This window comes from Astatotilapia calliptera, chromosome 10 (assembly GCF_900246225.1).
Source record: "Astatotilapia calliptera chromosome 10, fAstCal1.2, whole genome shotgun sequence".
In the NCBI taxonomy this organism is placed as follows: Eukaryota; Metazoa; Chordata; class Actinopteri; order Cichliformes; family Cichlidae; genus Astatotilapia; species Astatotilapia calliptera.
In genome coordinates, this window is record NC_039311.1 from 14455153 (window position 1) to 14481249 (window position 26097).

The 26097-nt window shown below is 42.1% G+C and overlaps 2 protein-coding genes across 11 annotated transcripts in view; one reads left to right on the forward strand and one right to left on the reverse strand.

Annotated features, from left to right (window-relative positions):
• Positions 1-231: 231 nt before the first annotated feature.
• Positions 232-15206, reverse strand: pygma (phosphorylase, glycogen, muscle A). The gene is made up of 20 exons (XM_026182009.1): positions 14843-15206; positions 12670-12771; positions 12468-12546; positions 12077-12180; positions 11732-11863; positions 11525-11636; positions 11351-11433; positions 6026-6169; positions 5709-5801; positions 4955-5101; positions 4056-4219; positions 3760-3874; positions 3537-3638; positions 2432-2579; positions 2215-2273; positions 1957-2098; positions 1671-1878; positions 1193-1327; positions 906-972; positions 232-774 (listed from the first exon to the last, which is right to left on the reverse strand). Exons 1-20 carry the CDS (start codon positions 15083-15085, stop codon positions 625-627), a joined length of 2529 nt encoding a protein of 842 aa, XP_026037794.1. The 5' UTR covers positions 15086-15206; the 3' UTR covers positions 232-624.
• Positions 15207-24190: 8984 nt separating this feature from the next.
• Positions 24191-26097, forward strand: part of LOC113031125 (neurexin-2-like) — a 128164-nt gene continuing 126257 nt past the window's right edge. For 4 of the 10 annotated variants that reach the window (XM_026183022.1, XM_026183027.1, XM_026183024.1 and 1 more), the window contains exon 1: positions 24199-24755. The gene's annotated coding sequence lies outside the window, so the exon portion shown is untranslated. Of the gene's footprint in view, positions 24756-26097 lie in introns of all 10 variants that reach the window. The other 6 variants (XM_026183025.1, XM_026183026.1, XM_026183033.1 and 3 more) reach the window with 2 other exon arrangements.

Here is a 26097-nt window from a genome sequence, read left to right on the forward strand (position 1 = left end):
TTATTTTCCGGCGTACAGCTGGTGCATTCACTGTCCATCAACACAGATTCTGGGATTTTTGTCGAGTCGCAATTCTGACGATAACTGTTTGTGCAGGTCAAGGTAAAGTCCATAGATGCCTTTTTTCACCAACTCACTCTAAGTTGAATTTGCGGCTAAATGTACGTGCATGTTTATTCTGTATTTTACAATTATGAATCATGCCTGAAACAGCTAAATAAATAAGTCAGATTTTATTTATGGCTTTTAAGACAGTTTTTGTTTTTTATTCAGAATGGGTCTGAAATGGAAATACAAGACTTTATATTTCGGAATACAAAGATACCACGGTTAATTCTACAAGCCCCAACAAAAATCTCTTTTGTCCTTTTTCCAGCAGCTAAACAGCAGTTTCTGCTTCACTGATGACAGCTGCAATGGATTTACTTCACTAGCCTGTAACCTGGATGCTGCGAATATGCAGGTATGAAAAATGTAAACTTGAGCTTATATGTGACACTGATTAATGGCTGTGGACAAAGGTTTGTGGGGGACTTTTGCAAGACATACAGTATCTTCCGTGTGAGTTCTGAAGACAGTTGAACCAACAAGGGAAACTGCGGTGTTGGCTGTCATGTAGACATTTTAGTGTTTGTCATCGGGGGCGGGGATTTTCTCAAGCGTGGGCTCCACGCCCCAGATCTCACGAGCATACTGGGCAATGGTGCGGTCACTGGAGAACTTGCCACACCCAGCAATGTTGTAGATCACCTTCTTGGTCCATTCCTTGGGATTCTAGGGGAGAATAAAAATGATTGATAAGCCAAGAATAACTTGACTTTTACACTGTGAATGAGACAACTATCTATATCATACTATGAATACATAAGAAGCATTTTTTCCCAGCTTTTGCATTTAATTCCTACCTTATAAAGAGCATTGACTTTCTCTTGGCATTTAATGTAGTCTTCATAGTCAGCAAAGACCTTAAACCTATGCAGAGAATAATGCCATTAACCAAATGATAACATAACAGGCTAATAACAAAGTTCACCTGTTGCATATGAATAAATGCATATGTGTGAATGAACATGTGCACTGAATATTGCTTTGCATGCAGCAACACCAGGATGTTCAGCAAGTTCATACACAATATTTGTATGTGTGCATGCAGGTCTGAGCCTCAGGCATCTAATGTTAGATGTGTCTCTACCTGTCATGATGCATCAGCATGTTGACAATTTCTTTAAACAGGTCAGGCTGCTTTGGGCTAAAGAAGCCTCCAGCAATCTGGTCAATAGCCTGTTTCAGCTCAGGCAGACGGTTGTAGTACTCTTCGGCGTGGTATCTAAGCAGGAAAGAAAATAAATAACAAACACATTCAGAAACACAGAAGGACCAGGTTGTCGCCGTAGTAACTGAATCATTCACAAGGAAAAAGCAAATAGGGCCTATAAAAAATATGAGCCCAAGGCCACACCTTTTTCGTGTGGAAAATCTCAGTTTGTGTGGACATAACATTTGAGTCTCTGTTTGGATTGTCAGAGCATGTGTACACTCGTTTTAATATCAGAAAATCTTGATAGTTGATCTTTTGTTTGTCTGACAGATATGGCAATATATTACGTACAGTAGTTATCGAAATTACAAAGACAATATGAGGCTAGGAGTAATAAATGTTCTCTCCTTACCCTCTCTTGTCAAGGGCCTCGACATCGTCCACCCTCATGCCGAAGATAAATAGGTTTTCTTCACCGGCCTCCTCTGCCATCTCCACGTTGGCCCCGTCCATGGTGCCAATGGTCAGGGCGCCATTCAGCATGAACTTCATGTTGCCAGTGCCAGAGGCCTCAGTTCCAGCTGTAGAGATCTGCTCTGACAGGTCAGCAGCAGGGATGCCTGGGAAAGAGCAGAAGTAGGGGTTTGAGAAATTTTAGAATAAATATTAATAAACATTTGCAGTGATTTGGTAATTACCTTTTTCTGCCAGTGTTACTCTGTAGTTCTCCAAAAAGATTACTTTCAGACGGTCTCCAACGACAGGATCATTGTTGACCACCTCACCGATAGCCGTGATCAGGCGGATAATCATTTTTGCAGTGTGGTATCCAGGAGCAGCCTGCAAGAGAGCCACAGTTAGAGACACGACATTAAATAGCCTTAACACTTCGTATCGAATGGTGCTGAAATGTGACATAAATTTAAAGCTAATAGCTGTTAAATTAAAATACAAACCTTTCCTCCAATCATGATAGTTCTTGGGGTCCACTGCTTGTTGGGATCCTTCTTGATGCCTGGTGGAGATATAAAGAGACAAAACTGAGGCGAGCAGCAAAATCCTTTTTGTAGGCTCTGACACACAGTCGGTAAAGATCTGGAGCAACATGTTATTTGGATTTGAGAAAATATCAAATCAAATGAAAATGGCAGAGGCTTTTAAATGCATCCTTACGGTTGTAATAAGTGATGATGTGCAGGCAGTTGAGCAGCTGTCTCTTGTATTCATGGATTCTCTTGACTTGAACGTCAAACATGGAGTTGGGGTTGATCTTCACCTTGTAGTGCTCTTCCAGGTGCACAGCGAATTTCATTTTGTTTTCCTACGTGATCAAAACATTTATTTTACTCCAAAAAAAGAAAACAAGTCATAGTCAAAGTATGGTAACCCAAGAACATGAGAAAAGAAAAGCACAATTGTGACTGTCAGGAATGCCTTTTTGGCCATATGCGTATACTACTGTCTGCCTTGGGGAGGTTTCAGGGCTAATGATGTATTCATTTTATTTGCTTGTCAGTTGCAGAGACAGAAAAGAGCTACATGACTGTCACGTGTCAGAGATGAGAGGTGGATCTCTGGAATTTCTTCATTAACCGAGTCAGTGCTTGCTTCCCAGAACACCTTCCTCTGTCTGTAACTGTTTGCTGTAAAATATTGTCTTTGTTATGCAACTAAATGAACCAAGGTCACAGTCCAGTGGTCCAGTGTTGTGAGCTCAAACACAAGGCGAGTGTCACGTGTTGAATATCGCATGTGTCAGAAGCCATGGACCAATGTGCCTAAGGCCTTGAGGTAAGCCCACTGACTCATGCCCAACTGACAGTCAGGGCCCACCTCTATCCTGATGCTATTACTGTTCATGTGCAGAAATGTACTCTGAAAGCCCCAAGGACAACAGCCATCTAGGCTTGCGAAGTATTCATAAAATGGCATTTTTCCCAGACTGAAGTGGTAAACCACAATATGTGCTGGCTACGGTGTAGATGCTGCAGTTATTAACTGTTAATGCAGGCTTTGACACTGATCTTAGAGGAACAAATAGGTCAGCAGGTTGGGTCTCTGGAAAAAAACGATATTTCATCAGATATTTTACAGAACAGTTTGTGTGTGCACTCTGAAAACAGGCACAGGTTGCTTAATGTGAAATATATGTGCCGCTTCTCTGCAGGACTTCGACATCCTGTCATCTTCAGACACAATTATAAACATTCACAAGCATTCTTGTATCTTTTTGAGCATAATGCTGGATACATATTAGACAAAATAACACATTACTTGCCTGTTTCACTTTGGCAATATCACGAATGAAAGCCTCATCATTCACAAACTTGATGAGGTTCCTAAGCTGGTCAAGGTCACGAATGAAGTCCTCCCCAATTCTCTAATGAGAAAAAGATAAGTGAAAAAATAAATGAGTAAATAAATTGACTGATCATTGTCCTTTGTTAAGTATAACCTAAATTTAAGCACTGTGTCCCTTGTATATTTGAAACACTGCTAACCTCGGCAATGACCTCGGCAAGCCCGGGGTTGCACATAACCAGCCAGCGGCGAGGAGTAATGCCGTTGGTCTTGTTTTGGAACTTATGTGGCTCCATTTCATAGAAGTCCTTGAAGCTGCGGGAGAGCATAGCATATATCAGAACACACAGATGATGTGCAGTCCTTGAAATGACAGAGGATGGGGATTTATGAAACAGATAGCAATACACTTACTACACACACTCGTGCATCTGTGTGCGACGTTGATTATGATTTACCACTACAAAGGATGATCAGTTTTTGTTTAGAGACGTACACTGTAGCTTTGAGGATGTCCGAGTGGATCTGAGCCACGCCGTTGACGGCATGGGAGCCCACAATGCACAGATGGGCCATGTTAATCCTCTTCTGTCCGCCTTCTTCAATGAGGGACATGCGGCGAAGGCGATCCACATCGCCGGGGTACTTAGCAGCAACTCTCTGCAAAATTCAAAGGTGCACGAGAAGCAAAAATAAACTAAGTCAGAGGTTATATTTCTTTATTTCATTTGCTGAATATGATTTTACTTGTCACACTTGTCACTGTAGGGTCAATACAGCTATTCTAAAATTATACCAGACCACCAGTAGGACAGTTTCAGTCAGGATTTAAGTAGATGAAAGTCAGTGTGTTATCTGGTTGAGCAACAGCTCATAAAAACCTGCCCACCACTTTATGTCAGAAACAAGTCTCTCTCTGTTCACGAAGAATGTGGGAGTCTATTCTGACAGATGTTGCAATTAAAAGCCCATCAGGACCATTTTGTCCTTTGACTTTTACATTACAGCATTTTGGTTCTCCTGCCAATCTTTGAAGTCTGTCCTTGCATTTTAATAAGGTTTCCTGTTGTCTCGTTCCACAGTAGCAATCTAAAATCCACGATGGAACAATATTATTAAAAAAGTAAGAATAAGTATTTTGTTTTTTCTGCTTCTTTACCTTTCAGGTTTTTCAGTTTCATGCTGTATTTATGCTAGAAGGTTAATATCTTTCTTAACTTATCTTACCTATGAAGCAGATTAAAATCATTAATTATAACATTAACTATATTTACATTGAGCCACAGGACAACGTCAATATGTCCTTCCTGTGCTATATATAGTAATTAGGAGCCATAGGGGCCTATGCATCCAGCACACCCCAGATTATGACATGCTGCAATGTGCAGAACTAACCTCCAGGTGGCGGCGGTTGATCTCATAGACTATTTCCAGATGACGGGGCAGCAGATGAGCAAACAGTTCGACTGGCCAGCGCTCCAGAGCTTCAGGGAGAACCGTGTGATTGGTGTAGGCACAGGTTCTCACACAGATGTCCCAGGCCTCACCATCAGCAGCAGGACATTAGGTTTAGTGAACAGAAAAATAAATAAATTCTGAGCTGATATCCACCCTGCATCCCTCCATTGTCATCATCATCAAGGTAATGACAGACATCAAGCGTCAAACACTGCGGTGACAGTAGGTAAGTTTTTAACTCCACCTTCTTGCTGAAAGAACAGGTCGCTTCTCCTTTTTTGTGACCTAATAGATCAGCAGTTGCTTCTGAACTCTCTCATCTGTAGTTCACTTTTTGTTTTGTTCGCCCTTCCAGCAGCTGAACTCTGTTTCTTTTGCTTGGTAGAGTGTCCACATTTACTCCAGTTATACTAGTGTCAACCATTTCAACTGCCTGGAGAAAACTACTGGCAAAAACAAACGGGTCAGCTTGCTTTGGTTGTGCATTCAAACCTTTAGCCTGGTAGCACACAGAAAGTGAGGCCTACTGGGAAATGTTCGCACCAATTTAAAGCCAGATGTGTCATTATTCTGTTACTGTTATACTGTGCAACAAACTGACCTCACTGTGATCATTTAAAGCAGCAAATCAACATAAAGCACACATAACCTTTTAAGACCCTTTTAGGGGTCGTATTAATCTGCTACTCACCGTTTCCCAGTTCAGCTTCTCTTCATCAACAAGAACCCTCATCAGCTCAGGAATAGCCATGGCTGGGTGAGTGTCATTCAGCTGGATGGCAACCTGAATATGCAAAACATTAAAGAAAGTCAAAACCGAGTTTGAATGGGTCACAGAGCGCTTTGTAGATACTATTCTTTTCAACTATTCTCCTAAGGTACAATAAAACCCACCTGCAACCTGTTCAAAAAACTGACAGAGGCAATTTAATGAAGACCCAGGGAGAACATCATGAGGAAATCTTTTCATTTTTGACAGAAACTATTTTGTTGAGTTTTTCACTTCACCTTGTCAGGCAGTTTGCTGAAGTCTGTGCGAGCAATCTCCCTGGAGCCAAACTTAGAGACCTTGAAACGGCGGATGATGTCTTGCAGGGTGGCAGACACCACAAAGTATTCCTGCTTCAGACGGAGCTCCTTTCCTTCAAAGAACTGCGGGTAAAGACACATATTTGTCTTTTTCTGTTCTGCAGTCAAAGATGAATTTTCTTTTATTATTCATTAAGCATAGCCTTTTGTATATCAGCGGCTGCTTTTTTTTCGTGGACCACTAAAATATTTTAATATCACAATTACATATTAGACTTGTGAGAAAAGATTTAGTGAAGCTTTAATAGATCTATGTCTAATCTCTTAAGCAGAGACATTATGCTAACACCCATTAAGAATATACTGGCAAAGTGTACTACATGTGTATAAGCGTGCATTTGCATTTGTCCACTGTGCAGCTAATCAGTGTTTAAATCAGATCTCCCTTGAATATGCAAAAGACATAAATTTCACACTTTTCATCCCTCAAAGATACCAAATTCATGCCGCTATAAAAATGATGGTCTTACCAAAAATAAATTATTTATTCTCAATGATCCCAACTAAACCGCCACAAGATTGGTTCAGATCTCTAGATTCATGTATGTCCAAATTCCTTTGGAAAAATAAACCCCCACGTATAAGCTTAAAAACACTACAAAAGACCAAGGATAAAGGAGGACTAGAACTGCCTAACTTTCAGCACTACTTCTTAGCCAACAGGCTTCAGTTTATCTCAGGATGGCTAAAACACACCCTCTTAGATGAACCTTGGCTAGATGTAGAACAAGCACTCTGCAATAATCTAGAGATCTCAGACCTACCATTTATCAGCTCAAACATCCAACGACATGAATGCTTTAAAAGCATCAACATCAGCTCTTCTCTGACAGCATGGTGGGAGTTTCTAAAATTGACGGCGTCTTCATTAATCCCATGCAAACGTACACCTATCTGGAACAACCCTGACATATTACAAAACAATAATATGATAAACTTTTCAGATTGGAGTGATAAAGGAATCAAATATTTAGAACATATACTAGAAGGAACAGAATTTATTTCATTTGACGGACTAGTTACACAATATGGGATCAACAAGAAAAGATTTTTAGAATATCAACAAATTAAATCCATAGTAAAAAAGAAATTTAAACCGGGTCAAGTTGAACTACAAACACCACCAAGTGTGGTTCAATTTCTTACTCTTAAACCCCCCAAATTACTATCCAAAATATACAGAATGCTTTCTAAAACAGATGAATCAATATCACTTCCTATTGCAAAATGGGAAGCGGATTTATCAGTTAACTTAGACCTAAACTTCTGGTCTCAGATTTGCTTAAAAACCTTTCATCTAATTAGAAATCCCGGTCTTCAATTAATTCAATACAAAATATTACATAGAGTGCACTATACAGGTCATCGGATGTTCAAGATGGGCTTTACGTCTACCAACAACTGCTCACACTGTCAAACCAATTCACCGGACAATTATATCCACGCTCTTTGGTTCTGTCCACCAGTTCAGAAGTTTTGGCGCGAGATATGTGAAGACTTATCGAAGTGTCTGAAATGTAACATTCCAACTTCCCCCTTAGTGTGTTTGTTGGGCAGCTTAGATAATGTCACTACAGAAAAGAATATCGCCCATATGGTTTTCACTGCCCTATGCATAGCCAAGAAAACAGTCCTCATGAACTGGAAAAATAAAAATAATCTTAATTCTAACCAATATAGAAATTATCTATTAGATTACATTAGTCTTGATACAGCCTCTGCCACCACATCAGATCAATTGCTCTGGGCTCCTTTGATCAGCTCCATCACCTAGTGGGGGTGGGGGGTCATAGTTTGGTCCCGCCTTCACTGTTGTGATTGGTGTGGGGGTAGGGACAGGCTTAGGGCGTCGGGGGGTTCCCCGGAGGCATCTTCCTTGGGGGGCTCAACCCGGGGTAGCGGTCATGTCCGGTTAGGGGCTCTGTTGGCTCTCAGGTGACTGTTTCCTCGCGGCTGCGTGCAGCGGGGCTAGGGGAGGGTCTGTGCTGACGGACGTGGGTTACTGACCTGGTAGCCTGGCTGCCCCTGGGTGGGTCCGGGATAGGCGTGAGGTTCTGGGGGCGCTCCGTCTCTGGGCTGGGACCCGGACCGGGCCTCGGGGGCTTGGGTCCTGGTTGGTGTGTTGCCGGGGTTGTGGGCGGGTGGGTGCATGGGGGCCCAGCCCTGGAGCAGGGTGCCGCCGGTGCGTCGAGCCACCTGGGGGGCTCTTCAACTGGTGGGGGAGATTGTCACATCTTGCAGGAGCTTTCCTCTCTTCAGGAACTCTCTCTGCAGGAGGGGGAGATACAGGAGAGGTGGAGGAAGATCTCAGCCTGGGTGTTTATTGTCTTATGTAGTCTGGAAGATGAGTGGATGGTGGGGTGGGTGCAGTTTTCTCTGAGGTGGGGTTGGGTGGACTGTCCCGGGCTCTGTGGGGCCGGGCGGCGCTGCTGCACTGGGCCCGGTCTGGATGGGCCTGGGCCCCCTTTCCCTGGCGGGTCGCGGAGTATGGGGGTGCCTACTGGGGTCAGCGGGGGAGCTGGCCCCAGGGAGGGGTCACTTGCCCCTCCCTTCCTTCCCTCCCCATCTCCAGCTGCCTCCCTCTTCCCGCTCCACCACAACCACCCACACATGCAGGGCCTTGGAGTAGGGGTATGTCACCAGGGTGCAGAGGAGGCTACCCCCCCCCCCCCCCTGTCCCCTTCTGGCTGCCTCTGCCTCAATTTTATCCCACAACTTAGACATTCACATTACTCACACTCTCATTACACATACATATAGGATCTTGGGGGTGGGCACGATACACGGAGTCCAAAGTACCATCAGGGTGTACACCCCACCCCTGGCATCGTTGCCCACCTCTCAATTTTAAATACACGTAGACATTGAGGGCTAGCAGGAGGGACCATGCGCTTACCTGCTGCTCTCTGGCAGGTAGCTCCATGCCCTCCTGGGTTTTAATTACACCTTAGAACACACATGCATCAACACTACAATGAGCGGGTGGAGGGAGGTTTGGAGTCTTCTCTCACCCCCATTCTCTGCGACCTGCTGGAGCGGGGGGGGGGCTAGGACTAGGAGGAGGAGTTGGCCGTCCGACTGCGGTCTGGAGTGTGGAGCCTTCCTGCTGCTGCGGAGTCGGGGCGGTCTGCCTCCCCCCACCGCAGGGAAAAGGGAAACACCACCTGGGTCTGGGTGCAGTTCCCCCCTCCAGGGGCGGGGGCACCTAGACCCGGTTTGTAGAGTACGCTTGGGGAGTGTGATCGTGTGTACAATGTCTCTTTATGTCTGTCTCCACGTTGGTTGAGTGTGGAGTAAGTGCATATGAGAGCATGAGGGTGGGAATGGATGTTTGTATCTGTGTGTGCCTGTATTTCTGTGTCTATATGTCAGGTTGGGTGTCAGGCGCCACCTCTCTGGGGACATCTCAGGCCCTCCAAGGTTTGGAGGCCTATCTCCCCCTACCACCACTTCCCCTGCCAGTGGCGGACCCCCTCAGACATCGGTGCGTTGGTGGTTCTTTGTGTCCGGGGATGGGCGTCCAGGTACACACCGGCTCACTCCTTGGCGGCCGCTTATCGGGGCCTGGAGCCTGGGGCTCGCTCGGGCCACTTCGGAGGTGGGGTGCCCCCGGCCTCTCGGCCTGGGGCTCGGTCACTCAGGCGCAGCTGGCTGCCGGCGGAGCTCACGGGCGCGTCACTGCAACCCCCCCTGGCTTCTGCTCCGCGGCTGCTGAGTGAGTCCTCATCTGGGACTCTCCTCAGCTCTTTCCGGGACAGTGGCGCGGCTGCCCCTCTGTTGGTCTTCCTTGGTCTCTTGTGTTCTGGGGGCCTCTGGATGTCTGGAGTTTTGATCTCCTCCACACCTGCTTCACGCCCTGGAGGACGGGGCTGTGGCCCCCCCACACCCTCTAGCAGATTATTACATGAAGGAACCTTTTAAAAAAACAAAAAACAAGCGCGTCCATGCTCACAGGTGTACACACGGGTGATCACACCCACAAACTACACCCTTTTTGGCTCCTACCTCAAAGCACACTGTGTTCTGTTGATCTTATGTGCTGCACAATAATGTTTAACATTTAGTATTTACTGTCATATTCCCATATATCATTGTGATGTTGTTTATTCTATTACTCTTGTTCTCTTCTGCTTGCTTTCTTTTTTCTTTCTCAGCAGGTGATCCAGGTGATTGATATATGCATTTTTTTTTTCTCTGCCCGTTCTGTTGGTTTTTGTCTTTTGCCCTTCTCCCCCGTCCCTCTTCTCAGCTGTTTCTCTTTCCCTCTTTCTTTCTCCCCTTCTTTCCCCCAGTCAAGTCTGTCCCGTATTCAGTAAGTGAAAATAAAATAAACAATAAAAGGTGAATCAAATGGACCATTATGGCAAGGCTGGGATGGTCAGTTTGGTAAAGTAAATCCGTTGGGCATCTTTCTTTGCCTTTAGACAACAATTCTGATGGCAAAAGAGCCAAACGGGACAGGCCAAGAAAAAAAAAAAAAAAAAATAAATAAGAAGTAGAGGTAAAAGCCAATGTGTTGGAGGCTATGAATATGTTTTTGGAAGAGTTAAGAGAATACTGTGTATTTGCTGTTTTGATTTGCCAAACAGAGAGGATTTGCAAAGACATTTTAAGGCTGATTAAAGCAACTTAAGGAATTATATAAAGGGATTAAAACTAGCAAAAATTTAGTCTTCAGTTTGCAATTTCATATACTGAAGAAACTGGAAACATTAGCTTTCAGTGTTTTGAAACAACCTCAGCTTTCATTTTTGACTAAATTTAATAAATGATCACCCTACTATTATAATATCCCGATATTACTAGAGCAAACTTGATTGAACAGCAGTGTAACACTACATCATGAGTTACACCACACTTTCTGTTCTCAAATGCAAAGACATAAATTACCACACTTGGCGTGAGCTATAACTCACGCTAGATGGTTATCTCCTAAATCCTCCTGCTGGAGCCTTTGAGGAGTCGGCACATGTTGGTCAGATCTTTTGTCAGATTTGAAACCGAGCTTCAGAGGAAGCTGGGAGAATACACATCGGCTCTAGCTGAGCACAAAGGACATTAGGTGTGGTCCAAATTATGGAAGTCCATCTCCCAGCTGAGCTAAGATAAGGTCTAACCAGTCACACACAGATCCCTTTGATATTCACATTCTTCTAGTTCCTCTAATTCAAGTTAATATCTGTATGCTCGGGCTATGAGTGCAGTGCTGGTGGATTAAATGGTAATAGAGCCACATTTTCTTACATTATCATTGGGATACAGAACACGGGAGATGTTCTCAGCCAGGTTTCTGTCCAAAACAGCCTGAATGTAGCCACCGACATTAACTATAAGGAAAAAGCAATTATTTAAGTTGATGCTAATTCTTATTTGACAGATGTATTTTTGAAAATACGTGCTCTCTGCCAGGATACATACAGTCTTTCAGGTTAAACTCGCACGGTGCCTTTGCAGACCACAGCCTCATGGTGTTGACAATGTTGTTTCTGTAGCCTGGGATAGGGGTGTCATAAGGCAGAGCCAGCACTACCTGTCAATACCATAACATGAAGAGCGAGTTATTTAAAACCGTAGATCATCAAAGAAATATCTTTCAGTTTAATTTGCTTTGTTCCACACATTCACCTGAGTATCAACCCATTTGACGCCATCGGGGTGATGCTCGGTCCTGCCATAAAAGTGAACTGGGCGCATGTACTCAGGACGTGCTTTTTCCCAAGGGTTGCCGTAGCGCAGCCAGTCATCGGCCTCCTCGACCTGGGTAAAGCCACACATTTGTATTGAGGCAGAAAACTGCTCATTAGCGGGTGGCTTCTGAGCTGAGCCAGGTATAAAGGGATGTCAGGTCATGATAATGAAAAGGAGACTCCTCCAGCAGGTGATTTAAAAACAAAGCTGGTGTTACTTAAAAGGAAAGCAACAGCAGCTGTTTTCTCTCACTGAAAGGAATGTGAAGTTTAATCTTCTAACCTGCCAGCCATTGACAATTTTCTGATTGAAGATACCAAATTCATAGCGGATACCATAACCATAGGCAGCCAGGCCCAGTGAAGCCATGGAGTCCAGGAAACAGGCTGAAAACCAAAGGCAGGACATGATAACAGGTTCAATAATATCACAGCTCTTGGAAAGAAAGAAAGAAAGAAAGAAAGAAAGAAAGAAAGAAAGAAAGAAAGAAAGAAAGAAAGAAAGAAAGAAAGAAAGAAAGAAAGAAAGAAAGAAAGAAAGAAAGAGAAAGAAAGAGAGAAAGAAAGAAAGAAAGAAAGAAAGAAAAATGCAGTATTTTGGTCATCCAACAGGGATAAAAAAAAAAAAAATTCCTTTTGAATTTATTTAATACAAAGCATGAAAAGATGCTCACCTGCAAGGCGACCCAGGCCACCATTGCCCAAACCTGCATCTTCCTCCATGTCCTCCAGCTCCTCCATTTCCAGACCCAACTGAAGGAGACAAACGCATACAACAGCAAACCAGTGACTCGGGGATGCTCCCTCTCTGTTACAGTATTTGAAAGCAGCAATTTCACAGTTAAAAGAGGATTAAAATAAGCGTGTTTGTCTCACCTGGTACATGGCCTCGTCACAGGCATTCTCCAGTCCGAGGTTCACCATGGTGTTCTGCAGAGTGCGACCCATGTAGAACTCGAGGGAGATGTAGTACACACGCTGCATTGTGAATTCGAAAAGGAGAAAAAAAACATCATATTTAGCAATCAAACAGGTCAAAACTGTCTTATGAACACTAGCAGAAATACTCAAGTGACATTCTGCGATCAGGGTCGGGGAAAGGTCCCACTAACACCCGCCCCATACTGTCAAAGAAATCTGCGAGTCTCATCTATTGGCTTCATGGTTCAGAGTGCGGAGAAATATGCCACCTGAGCCTCTGTTTAGCCTTTGCCATTTAGTTGTGTGCTTTTTTTCTCTCTCTCTCTCTGACATGGAAGGGTGGACACAGGCTGTGGAGGTAAAGCAGGGGGAGAGAAGACTGGGCGACAGATTGCTTCAAGTATTATGTAACCCCAACATTTTGGGCTTGGGCAAAAATAACTCCTGTAGAGGTCACTGTAAAGGTCCGCTGATAACCTTTCATTGTGGAGTTCAAGTCTAGAGTAATAGGAGAAGTGGTTCAGATGGATGTGTAAAATAATAATGAATACATCTGACAGAGCCGTATCACTAGAGCGCTAACAGGATCTCCTGAATTATATATGACTCTGTTCCATATCTTATCTTTGTTTCATCTTCTTGTGTTGATTGGCTCTGCTTTTCCATGAATGTGTATTATTAGTGTTTAAATAGTTGCAATAGTAACTCTTCGGGACGTGATCTTTGCACAAAGATGTAGACGTGCTCTTAAGCTAGCATGTCTTCCCTCCTGCAAGACCTTTAAGAAGTTCACCTTTGACCTTTCGATGCAGAGCACCAGAAAAAGCTCTCGGCTGGTTTCTGAGTTAGAGCGCCCGATCAATAAACTTATTGTGAGGAGCAGCATGTGCAGATAATTTGCGAACTGAACTCGTGCATTGTAAGCTATGGCGTACAGGCAAATTTTCTTAACGTTATTAAAGAAAAATAATCTCTTTCATTCAGTGGGGTTATTAATAATCTCGCAAGAAACATTTTTCCCCACTAATAAGTTGAATTGGAGCTGAGTTTTGCTCTGCATCTGAACCCTCTATTGTAATTACAGACAGTTTCGTGTGACATTTTCGAGCAATAACGCGGTGTGGCGGCTAATATTGTGGTAACGGCAGCTTTATATTGTTCTTCTAAGGCTCTTTCTGTAGCTGTTGGCTAATAATACTGGGGTTGCTGAGATACAACTTCAATCCAACTGCTTTTAAGTGAACTCAGACACCCTCAGAGGCATTTGCTCATATGACACATGTGCTGTATGGTCAGACAGGAAGGGAACAGAAGGTCTTGGGGTGGTTTCATGTTTCAACACACTATAAGCACTGCAGCATACCAGCAGAGTGCTAAGAACCCCCAGTGAAGTTTAAATGTCATGACTTGGCATTACACCGATATCAAGCTGCTGAAGGTACAGTTGAAGAATACAAAGCTTTGGCTCTCGGTGGAGGAAGAAGTATTTACATCCCTACACCAATACACATTTTGCTTTTTCTTGCCATTAAAAAATTGCAACATTATAATATTTGATATCAAGCTGACAAAGTTTAAAGAAGAAAGCTAATTACATAGACAAGCGCCGCTCCTTTGACTGATATATGTTGACATTATACACACATGCATAAGACTAATGCATCAGCATAGCAGCAGGTTGAGTGGAACAGGAGCTGTAGTTTTGCCCAGAGTTAGCTCCTTAAAGGATTATTAGATAAATTTGAAAAATTTAGATAAAGTAAAACTAATGTGAAAGAAAAGAGGAAACAATTTCTTTCAATCTGTTTTTTTCTGTGTGTTTGTGTGTGTGTTATATGCTTACACCTTCTACAGGTATTTACTAGAAACAAACCTGAGTAATTGACACCACTGTTTACTTTAAAAAATGTGAAACAGTGCAGAAGAAACAGGCATCCCATAAAACAGTGTAAGATCCGAAGTAATTGTAATGAAACAAATTTCTTTCATCTTTCCCTTATACCACTCTTACTCTATAACCACCCAAAATACAAGTTTGTACACAAATGGCCAAAAAGATATCAAAAAGATAGATTAATAATTGATTTGTAGGCGATAGGCTGTCACATCTAGATTTATTAGAACTTACTTTAGGGTCTTTCTCATAGTAGTACTGCTGGGTTCTGATCCACCTGCCAATCAAGTGGTCGCGCACCGTGTTGGCAAGCGCAAAGTAGTAATCCCTTTTGGTTGCCACATTTCTGTCCTTGACCAGAGTAAAGTGGAGATGCCTGTTGAAGTTTTGCTTCAGATCTGAAACGTTTTCGATGCCGGCAAGGCCTCTCACTGAAATCTGTTTCCTTCTATCGTGGTCAGACAACGGTTTAGACATGGTGGCGCAAGTGATCGCGGCTCAGGGCTCTGACACTGGGAGAATGTAAACAGTATGGCAGCAGGTACACACCACCAGTCCCAGACACACAGCAAGACAGGCACCCACACCACAGCCCTGGCTTCACAGTTTTAAAGGCGCGATTATAAATATTAAGCGGAGGGTGGAGCAGATCGCTTGTTTAAGGTAAAAGGGTGGAGCGTATGCTGAGGACAGAGGATGTCACATCACAGTTATGTCAGTCGCAGATAACTAAGAGTCCCTTTTGGGATCTGTTATGTGTTACTGGCATCAGAACAAAGAATTGTACAAGTCGACGTCATTTACACTATATAGTGAAGGGAGGTTTTTACTGTGGTTACTCTCACAAAATTAAAACTTTCCAGGTAAGCTGATCAAATAATTTAAAATAAGCTGTACAAATATTCTACTTGCCATAAACTCAGGATTGTATCTGTTGCTACATTGTATTTTTTCCAGTTTTATTTTTATTTTAAATTGTCTAGCTGTATTAGCCTGGTGTTATGTTCAAGGATCTCAAAGTGCAGCTCCCAGGCCACTGGCGACCCTTGGTGTCATCTTAAGCGGCCTTCAAGCATCCTGGGAATCCACAGTTCCTGCCCCACTATCATATAGCAGCACAGAAAGAACAAAACCAAGGCAATATTCTCTTCCATATTAATTCCTCTTTTCTAGCCATCAGAGCAGCAAAATAAAACATCACCCTGTGAACTGAAACATTAGAAAAACTAAACTAGTATTAGTATTTAATGTGTGCACCCCTGAATCAAACATTGGGTCATCAAAATTTTAAGAACCCCTTACGGATAATATCTCCAGCAGCTCACTTAATTTCCCCATATTTTGCAGGACTGTTTGGCTACCAGAGAATATTTTTACAAAAAAAGGTTTGTTGTGGCACTTTGAAAGCAAAGCTCTACAAAGTGTGCTAATAATCACACTGTAGGGTGACACTATTTGTCAGCCACTGCAGTACAGGGCAGTTACAGGGTACTTGCAGTATGTCTCTGACAATCCAAAAAACCTCTACTGCAAAGTTTAAAATTGTCTCTCTACGCTGTCATTTCACTCCTACTGTACATAGCTGCATTATCAGTTATCAGCACAAACCAGTAATCCAGTGCATGTATGTGTAGGTCACATCTGTTCAAAGCCTGAAGCAATAACAGACACAAAATCAGCTGCAGTGAAGCAACTAAAACCCACTCTATTTTCAGTTATCACTCCAGCTTGCCAAGCTATCATAAAGTCTTGACCTTCTATAAATAGCAACCCTGACCCAGTCCCAAAGGCCATGATATTTGAAAGGCGTATCCTGTTAATGTCAGCAAGAGCCAGTAGACAACACTGCTATATTACTAGTAGCTGGAGTCGAGTTTAAGAGGGGAAAGCAGTGTTTGCAAAGCTTGTTCTCAGCGGGATGCGGTGCCATGTGATTATCATCATCTTGTTAAAAGACGGGTTCTGCTTTTGGACTAAAATTTAGTGAAAGAGTGACTCTTATTTCAGTGTCTACTTGTGCCAGATTGTGCTGCACATTGAATGAATGTTGACAGGAAAAGTATTGGGAATAAAATTAAATTATCTTGTCTTTCTTACCATTCCCCACTCTGTCGCCTGATTGGACTAGATGTGGAGAGAAAGAAAGAAAAAGGTGTTGTTGTTGCTGTCAAGCACAACAGCAGTTAGACAGCAGCTAAATAGAAATCAAGTTGCAGGTGGTAGTTGAGCTGCTTGGCAGTGCTTCATGGTCGTTTGTGCATCAACTGAAGAATTCTTAGAACACACACGCACACACAAGCACATACAGCTGTCTACATTTGCTGTTTCCTATTTAATCTTCCTATATGCCAAATGACCCCAGAACATCACATAGCAGATGACAGATTGAAGCTGGCGTGCCCCTGATTTATCCACAATGATGTGCAAACTATGTTCTTGCATGTCTACTGGCTTTTCTGTCAAATGGTACATCAAGCATTTCAAGACTAAACTCAATGAATGCATTGACTTTTTGATGAGAGCCCAAATTTTCAACAACAAATACAATTGCTTTACACAGATTCTGCAGAAAGTGTGCCAGCAAAACGTGAGCATTTTTAAAAAATAAATAAATAAATAAACTCTTCTTTCTGCTCTTATTTACGATCTCTCCATCAAGTAATAATCGGGCATGTGAACATTTAATTAGCTTACATTTAAATTTTTATTCCACTGGAAATATTAACTGTGATTTTAATGAAGGCTCTGATTGGCCAGGAGTAACCTCAGTTATTAAAGTGCCCATGATGTTTGACAGACATTAAAGTAAAGCAGCTAATGGACAGTAACTGCTGCTGCTGCTGAGAGCAACACTGACTTCTGCAAATTGGAATCAGCAACGGCAATATTAAAATATGTCTCATTTAGAGTTTACCTATTGATGTGAACTGATTTCTTAAAGCACATTTCTAATGATGTTTTATGAACACTGTTCGCGGGTTAAGTCTGTCTCTTTTTTTGGCTTAGAATAACTCCTGGGGATTTTTGTTTTCTCACCTTATTTTTCAAAAGTCTAAGCTGACAATGAGAGAAAACCTCTCTTTGCACGGTTATAAATATGCCTGAATGCTTTCACACGAAATGATGTGCCACATTTTCAGTTGCAATCTCTGTCTTGCGCCTTTGTGTTTCTCTGGAACTTTTTACATTCGAGATTTTACACAGATGCCTTTTTTTCCCCCTTTCATTTTTCTTATATTCCTATATTTGCCTGACTTCCTCCCCTTTTAAGCAAAATAAAAAAAATTTTCATTTTCACAAACCTTTAATACGAGATTTATCAGAATCTCGTATTAAAGATTTGCATGGGCGAGTTCACCAGAGACTGCATTAGTTCAGCGCACAGATATGAGAAAATGAATGATTAATGGGTAGCAGGGGGCATTGCAATGTTCCAGTTAAAATGTTTACTTTTTTCTGGGGTTTGTTTGAATGGTTTTTGCACTTGTCTGCATTCAACACTCCCGCCACCCAAATCAGCAGTCAAACACCTGAAAAGTTTAAATTTAAAACCTGATGTTGATGTGGCTGCAGTTCTCCATTATTCACGCTCTTGCTCCATTCACAGACTGACATCCAGACTGTTGAACTGAGTCTGTTTCCTCTTCTTTTCCTGGTGAGAGTGAGCATCTTTGTTTACATCTCACCGAAAATTAAGGACAACACCTACTGCTTGGCGCACATTGCTTTTCACACACAAGACTGCAAACCAGCAATCCCTAGAAGGCCTTGGTGTTTTGTTATTATAATGCATTAACTTTAATTAAGTTACGTAGTTTCAAATATGTTCTGCTAAACTGTAAAATCTGAACTTGCTCAATTAATTTTCATACATAGTTTATCTCCAGTCTTCCTGCAATGATTTCTAATAGTGCCAGACAAGATAAGTACTTGGGCTTGTGTGTGTGCATGTGTGCGTGTGTGAAATGCAGTTTTATCTCAGATGGCTGAAAAGACGTTTAATTGCATACACACTGAGCATATCTGTTGTGCACCGTTAAAATGGAACACCAATCATCTGATTTGCACTGCTGGCAATGAATCACAAGAGAACGGGTTCATAGGGGACATTAAGTTGCTGAGTGTTTTACTCAGGTGAAATGCTTTTTTTTTTCTTCTCTCCCGCTCCCCATCCTTGTTTATCCGTGAACTTGTCAACATGACGCCGGGACGGAAAGGAAGGAATAGTGTCATCTGGTGGTAAATCCGGAAATGTCACAGTGGAGTGAGTGTGAGTGCAGAGGGGACCTGGCAGTACCAGCAACTGCACCTGTTATGAGGAGTGAGCAATATCAGCCCATTAAATATATATTCGACACAACACATAGAAAAGTGCTGACTGATGAATGAAGGACTGGTTCAGTTTCCTCATCGAGTTTCATGAAGCTATCAAACGGCATCAAAATTTATTAAGTTGATTTTAGAAAAATCCCACTCATGATTCACACCCAGACGTTTTGTTATTAATCCTTATCTCTTTGAACTTCTTTACCGGGAATGTGCGAGCATGTACACGCTACCTGACAGACAGCGCCTTCAGTCACCTGGCAGGAACTCCACTTGGCACCCTGGTCACGTATATTTCGGTAAAGCTCCACCCTTTCTCAAACTGAGCGAATGTTTGATCATGTAGAATAATCAGAAGTGTTGCTTGCCACCAGGCAAGGCAGACAACTGCTTGGGGGTCCCAGGCCAGTGGGGTGCCCCCAAGGGCTGACAAACTTTAAACTACTGAAGCTGCAATGTGCAAAGTGTGGAATGATATCACGTAAGACCTGATTTCCCTAAAGGGGCTCCATCTTACTCCACTCGCTCTCTTTGCAAGTGGCGTGCATGATTCTGTTTAAACACACCTAATAACAACAACAAAAGCCACTCAGTGGAAATAAAGAAGAGTTGGGAGTGCGAAAAAGAAAGAAGATGGTAAACACGCGGGTACTTATATAGCACTTTTCTACTCAGTTGAGCACTTAAAGGACTTCCTACTACAAGTCTCATTCACCCAGTCACGCACTTTTATTCATGCCTAAGTGCTTTACAACATTCATTCACCCACACGCACACATCGGGGATGCAGTATCAGTTTGTTGATCAAAAAGGAGCATAAAGGGCAACTTTTTGCCTGAGGATACTTCAGCTCAAGGAATTAGGGATCGACCCACCAACCTTGCAAATAGCATACAACCCACTCCACCACCTGAGCCACAGCCTAGCCTTAAATTTTGGGAGAGACGATTAATTAATGTAACTTCCACTTGAATTGTCATTATTTATTTTGTTATTCCTGTTATTATTTCTTTTGCCCTCAGATGGCTGCCCCTCACTGAGCCTGATTCTGCGTTTTCCTTCCCACTGTCACCAAGTGCTTGCTAAAAGGTCGTTTGATTGTTGTGGTTATCTCTCTATCATTGTAGGGTCTTTACCTTGCAATATAAAGCACCTTGCTGTTGTGATTGGCATTATATAAATAAAATGTAATTCAATTGAATTTACTTTGACATTTAATGCTGGTTAACTAGCATAGCAGCCTAGTGTGTCCCACTGTGACCCACTTGGGTACACACAGTTGACTTGCTGGCATAGCTATCAGCCTGAAAGAACGTAGAAGCTTGTAGTTACAGTTTTGACACCATATAATCAGTCAACTTGATCTTAGGCATTGTTACTGACATAAGTATGGTCTGCGCCATTTCTAGAGTATAGTTTTTCCTCTCAAATCTTTTTTTTAGAACTGTCGTTGTCTTTGTTGGTTTTGACAACAATCACACATTGTTATGCAGAAATTAATTGTACAAATTCCCCCAAAATATTTCAGCAACATTAGGAATTCATAATTCTAAATAATATTATATCTAATAACAATTTTTTTTTTACTTGTTCAATACCTAAAAATAAATAAATAAAATAAAATAAGCTGTTTTTGTTCTTGGCATGGAAGTCCAGATTTTGATAAATTGATAAAGCCTTGAACAGTGAGTCAAAGTGCCAGCACACCAGGACCCTGAAAATGAAGCTGCCAAACAGAATTCAACCATCATTAATTATATCATTCACACCTGTAATTTTCCAACTGTGACATGTCAAAATGTCCTCTGTGAAAAGGCCTATTGATTTCCTGTCTTTGTATCTGCTGTGTCATATTATCCCATAACAATTCCAAAGCAATGAGCCGAGTTGGTAATAATACTGTTGTTCAAACATTATGATAATAGGAATACTGCTATACATTGGTATTACTTCAAATTTGACCTGCTGCACTAATTCAGCATAATGGCTCATTATGTATTAGTATGTCTTCTAATCCATAATGACTATTACGCACTATTGCAAAGCAGTTAAGATACTCTGCAGCTTTTAATTGGTTGGCTACTTTACTACCTGCTAGGAATCCTTGTTAACTGTACTTGCCCCACACTTTTTATGATGGTAGAGTGTCTGGCTTGTTTTGAGTATTTACTGCTTATTTGAACTGCTCCAGACTCTATCACAAGGACGGCACAAGCCACAGGAATGTTTTGCACTGGTGAATGAACATTCTTCAAATAAAATACATGTAAATAAATAAATAAACTTTTGCAGCTGAATCCCATAAAGTAAGTTCAGTAATATGCATACTTTTCTTAAACCCTCAGGACTTTCTCCTATGAAAGTTGTTCAATATTTTATTGCAGTTGTTGCTCTTTGCACAAGAGATGCGCACCTCCATTTCCTCATCGAGGCCGCAGAGCTTCACTCTGCCTTAGACCAGAACAAAAATCAATAATTGCCGTTGACTGGTCACTAAAATATACACTGCTGTCTGGTAAGGTGTTGTGCAGACTAAAATACCACAGACATTCACAATAAAGGTTTCTATTGGTCAGATGCTGATTATATCCCAAAAACAGGGGAAGGGGGGATAAAAGCGTAATGATAACACAGAAATAAGATTTAGTGTAATAAAGAAAATAAGACCTTCTATATATCCTGCTGTAGAAGCAACATGTCTTCAGCCTTGCCATTAAACTCAAAGTAGCAACTCAAAGCATATATTATAACTGCCAAGAAAAGTCCCTGCAGTGCTCAAAGAAAGGGGGGGGGAGGCATATCCAGGGTCCAAAAAGCTGAGGAGAGATGTTAAAGGTAAGATAAGACGATGACAAGAAGGGGATGTTTTTGTCAGCTGCTGTGCCATGTACATGCAAAATCAGCCAGTGATCTGCAGACATTTCACCTCCAAAAAGCAAGTGAACTTTGCCTTTTAAATACGGGTTTGAAATAATTAGACGTCTGATGAGGACATTGTTTGGACTGCAATGCACCATCTTTACTATGTGACTGGCAGGCAGATGAGTTGTGGTGACAAGTGGACACACTTTCAATTCAGATTTAGTTGCATTTGTTGAATTCCATACTACTTTCATTAACATTTCCATTAGTTTTTTGGGGATATATATATATATATATATATATATATATATATATATTGAGGCAGATTTTTGGTCTGGAGTATTCAGGTGTTTGTTAACACGATGCCAAGAAGGGAATTAGTTGTTGCTGTCCAGAATTCTAGGAAGGGTTATAAGAGAATTTCCAAACAACTTTAAATTCTTCAATCTACAGTATGAAAAAAAGATTTTTCACACATGGAAAACATTCAAGACAGTTGCCAATCTTCCCAGGATTGGGCCGCCCAGCAAATTAACCTCAAGGTTAGACTGAATAATGTTCAGAGAAACTGCAAAAAAAACCAACCAAATATGACTTGCTTGGAAGTGCTGCCAGGAGAAAACGTCTTCTCTCTGAAACAAACATGGCAGCATTAGCATGACTTAGGTTTGCAAAGTTGCATCTGAAGAAACCACAAGACTTATGAAAAAATGTGATTTAGACTTGTTTTGCAGACACAGGACCATGGGCAGCTTGATGTCATTAAGTTGACCATGAACTCTTTCGTATACCACAGTATCCATCTGTGCAATCGATCCCACGGCTGCAAATCTACAACAGAATGTCTGAAAAAGAAAAGAATCAAGGTGTCGAAATGGCCGAGTCAAAGTCCAGACCTCTACCCGACTAACGTGCTCTGGTCCTCGGGAGAGCTGTTCATAAAGAAAACCCTGCAAACCTCAATGCAATAAAGCAATGCTGTAAAGAAAAGTGGGCCAAAATCCCTCCACAATGATGTGAGAGACTGATAAACTCATACAAAAACCATTATCTCAAGTTCTCAAAGTTCTTGCTGCTAAAGGTGTACAAGCTAGTGAATAATAAGGACATAACATGGCTATATATATGTATGTATGCATTGCTGAATTTCCCTCTGTGTTAAATCATGAACGTTGCTATATTGTTGATTTTAGCAGCAAATGTGACCGTAAAAATATTCAACCCCGTTTTTACTCAGTTGGACTGAATTGTTTCACAGGTAAAAACATTTCAGCACATTCATTATTCATTTGTCATCCTCAGACTCAAGATTGCTTTGATTTTATCTGTCTCACAAGGAAGGCTTAGTCCCATACTGGCTCACCTTAACAGGCTTTTAGAGTTTTAAATGGGTGAGTCAACCATCACCAATAAGTCAAATATTCTACACTTCACAGCATGCTGCATAGACCTGATGTAGGATAGTGAATACAGAATCAGCAGTTATAGAAAACTGATACGTGACCTCACTTTTTTCTTTCTGCACAAATCCAAATGTCCTCAGTTTCTCTGAATCCAATTCCAGCATGGAAAAGCAGCATGATTAAACAAAGGAGCTTGAAGTATCATCCAGAAAATGTACAGCTCACTCCAACATAATGAGGTTAAATTTTGATTTTCTCCACCAGAAGACTTATATAACCCTGTGTGAAGTCTTTGCAGTTTATCTCTGTTGTCTGCTTGTGTGTGTCTGTGTGTCTGTGTTCCTTATATAAAGCAAGCTGACTTGCTTTTGTGCATTAAATGTACTCTACTACCTTTTTCATATCATTTTACACAAAAATCAACTTCAAAAGTTAAAACTATTGTTTTTTTTTTACTTTTCCCGCTCTTTCTTCTCTTTCCTGCCATTAATTTAATGTGATTTGAGCAGAACTAAGAATTACAGTGTAAATAAAGCTCACATCCATACTCGCTCACTTACAGGGATGATAGCAGCTTGAAATATTACACCCCAGCCTGCACACTGGTGTCACTGTTAACTTTGGACAGTCTTTTTTATAAAAAACAAAAACAAAAAACTTTCCCTCAGAGCCATGGAAGTTTTCGTGCTTTAAATAGTTGGTGGGGGGGAGGTGAACGTGGAGGGAGGCTGCTAATGTAGGAATGACACCACGGTGTGTTTTGTTACATGATGTCAAACAAAGATGGCAACTGGATGAGTAAGCTGCTCATTAAGGCACACATGGAGCTGTGGACCCTAGAATGGAGCAAGGGGACTAGTTTTAGTGGTGATGTGGGGGCGGGGGGGGGGGGGGGGGGGTGACCACAATCCGATCATCTGTCTTGCTCAAGGACACTCTGGCAACACGAAGAGACCTAAGGCAGGATCTGGTTGAACATTTGAACCGCCTCCTTAAAAATAGGATGGCACTCCTATGTTGAGATATCCCACTTAATATGATACTCGTGATGGAAATTCCAGTTTACCTGCTTAAATATTGCAGGTTACATTTCTGTGGTTAAACGCCGTTTAATCCTCCATGGCAACGCTGCTGTTATAGTTTGATGGGAAGCGGGATTGGTCAACAGCAGCTGACCGCGCCCTCAACCCATATAAGCTACCTACCAAACTATTACCATCAAGTGTCGGGGGAATGACGGCTCTGCTGCCGCTGCTGCTGCTGCCCTCGGTGCGGCGGAGGAGAGAAAGCATCTTTGTTTGTACAGAGAAGCTCTGGGCTTCCCTGCCCGCCTGCCTCCATCGACACAGCAACATTTGAAGATAAGAATATCCTTTCTGAAGACAGAGGTCGCTTATTCATCTGCCGCATTCATCTCTGCTCAATTTAGGATTTTTTTTCCCCCTTTCCCCCCTCCTCCTCTTCCTCATCCTCTCTTCTCTCTCCCTGTCTTTTGCCTGGCTGGAATAATCAAACCCTCCCTGTATCCATGTGTCGGATCGCTGGATGATGCACAGGTAGGCTAAATGACACCGCACACCTCCTACACAGAAACGACCTTATGGACGGCGATAATTGGCTTTAAAGCGTGCTGCAGTAGAAAGCTACAAGATAAGCCGCGCTGTATCAGTGTCTGTGTGTTTTTATTTTTATTATTTTTATTTTGTTTTTCAATGTCAGTGGTCCAGAATTGTTTGCATTTCAATTCTTGTGGGGGGGGGGGGGGGGCGATAGGCTGCTGCTGCTGCTCACCAATTATGGACACTTCTCCTGAGGTTTCTTTTGGAGATTTCACTTAAAGCAACGAGAGATAATCATATTTAAAAACCAAGCCGCCTTTTCCCTTCTCTCTCTAACGCTTTGCTTTTTTGTATCCGTGTTTACAGTCAGTTGAGGGAGGGTGGAGGAGAGGTATGGTTTCCAAATTCAACACGGTTGCGGTTGAGGTCGCTTAATTGCGTGCCGGCAGACATGCCCTGTGGTTAGGCTACAGCACATACAGCGGGGGCTTTTCCTTTGAATACAGGCTGCACAACACACACACACACGCACACACACACGCACAAGCCATTGTTTCATTTCGTCAGATGCCACATGCCGGGATGGCTAGGTATTAATTTTTTATATAAAAAAGTGAAGTTAAGGTGGTCTTTGAGTCATGCAGCACGCAGGGCCCTTGTCTCCGAAATGCTCGAGGTAGCCTATTTATTATTGAGAGGGATTTCATGTTCTGTGCCAGAGGACTGGCCAGTTTAAAGATAGGAGAAGGAGAGACAGGCAGACACAGAGAGGGAGAGAGAGAGAGGGAGGGAACAGTGGAGTAAAACAGTTGTCACATCCTTTGCATCCTCAGCAGCTTCACTTTAATATTATCTTTAAAACCTGAGAAAGTTGTGCACTGGAAATTATGATTATTGATATGTTTTTGATATATATATTTGTGTGATGAGAGTAGTTGCTCAAACCTGTAGCCCACTAGGCCTATTTATGCTCCCACAGGAATCTGCAGCTTCCACGCAGCAGGTTATGTAGCACCAATTAAGAAGCGTTGGCCGCTGATGAGGTGCTGTGGTTCAATTTGGAGCTTGTTTTCAAAAATGTATTTATTTTTTCCTCCCCTTTACACAATTGACAGCAAATCATCACCACTAACATACCACGCTGCATCTATTACTTGGATGAATGTGAATGAACAGAAACAGACACTAGTTAATCATCTGCTATTGTTCACTGGATTGCGTAAATTGGTGTAGTTCAGATTCTTAGTCTTGTAATTCAGTTTAATTACATCATCTTTCTTTTTTTCTTTCTTTTTGAGTGTCTTCAGTGCTGTCGCTTAAAATGGTAACGAGTCTAGGT

Bases quoted from the DNA above. Each gene is read 5' to 3' on its own strand.
- pygma (XM_026182009.1), bottom strand. From the start codon at position 15,085: ATGTCTAAACCGTTGTCTGACCACGATAGAAGGAAACAGATTTCAGTG. The intron at 11,434-11,524 runs GTATGTATCCTG...TTTTCCTTATAG, and splicing joins CGAGTTTAACCTGAAAGACT to TTAATGTCGGTGGCTACATT. The intron at 3,639-3,759 runs GTTAGCAGTGTT...TTTTCTCATTAG, and splicing joins TTGCCGAGGTCATTGCCGAG to AGAATTGGGGAGGACTTCAT.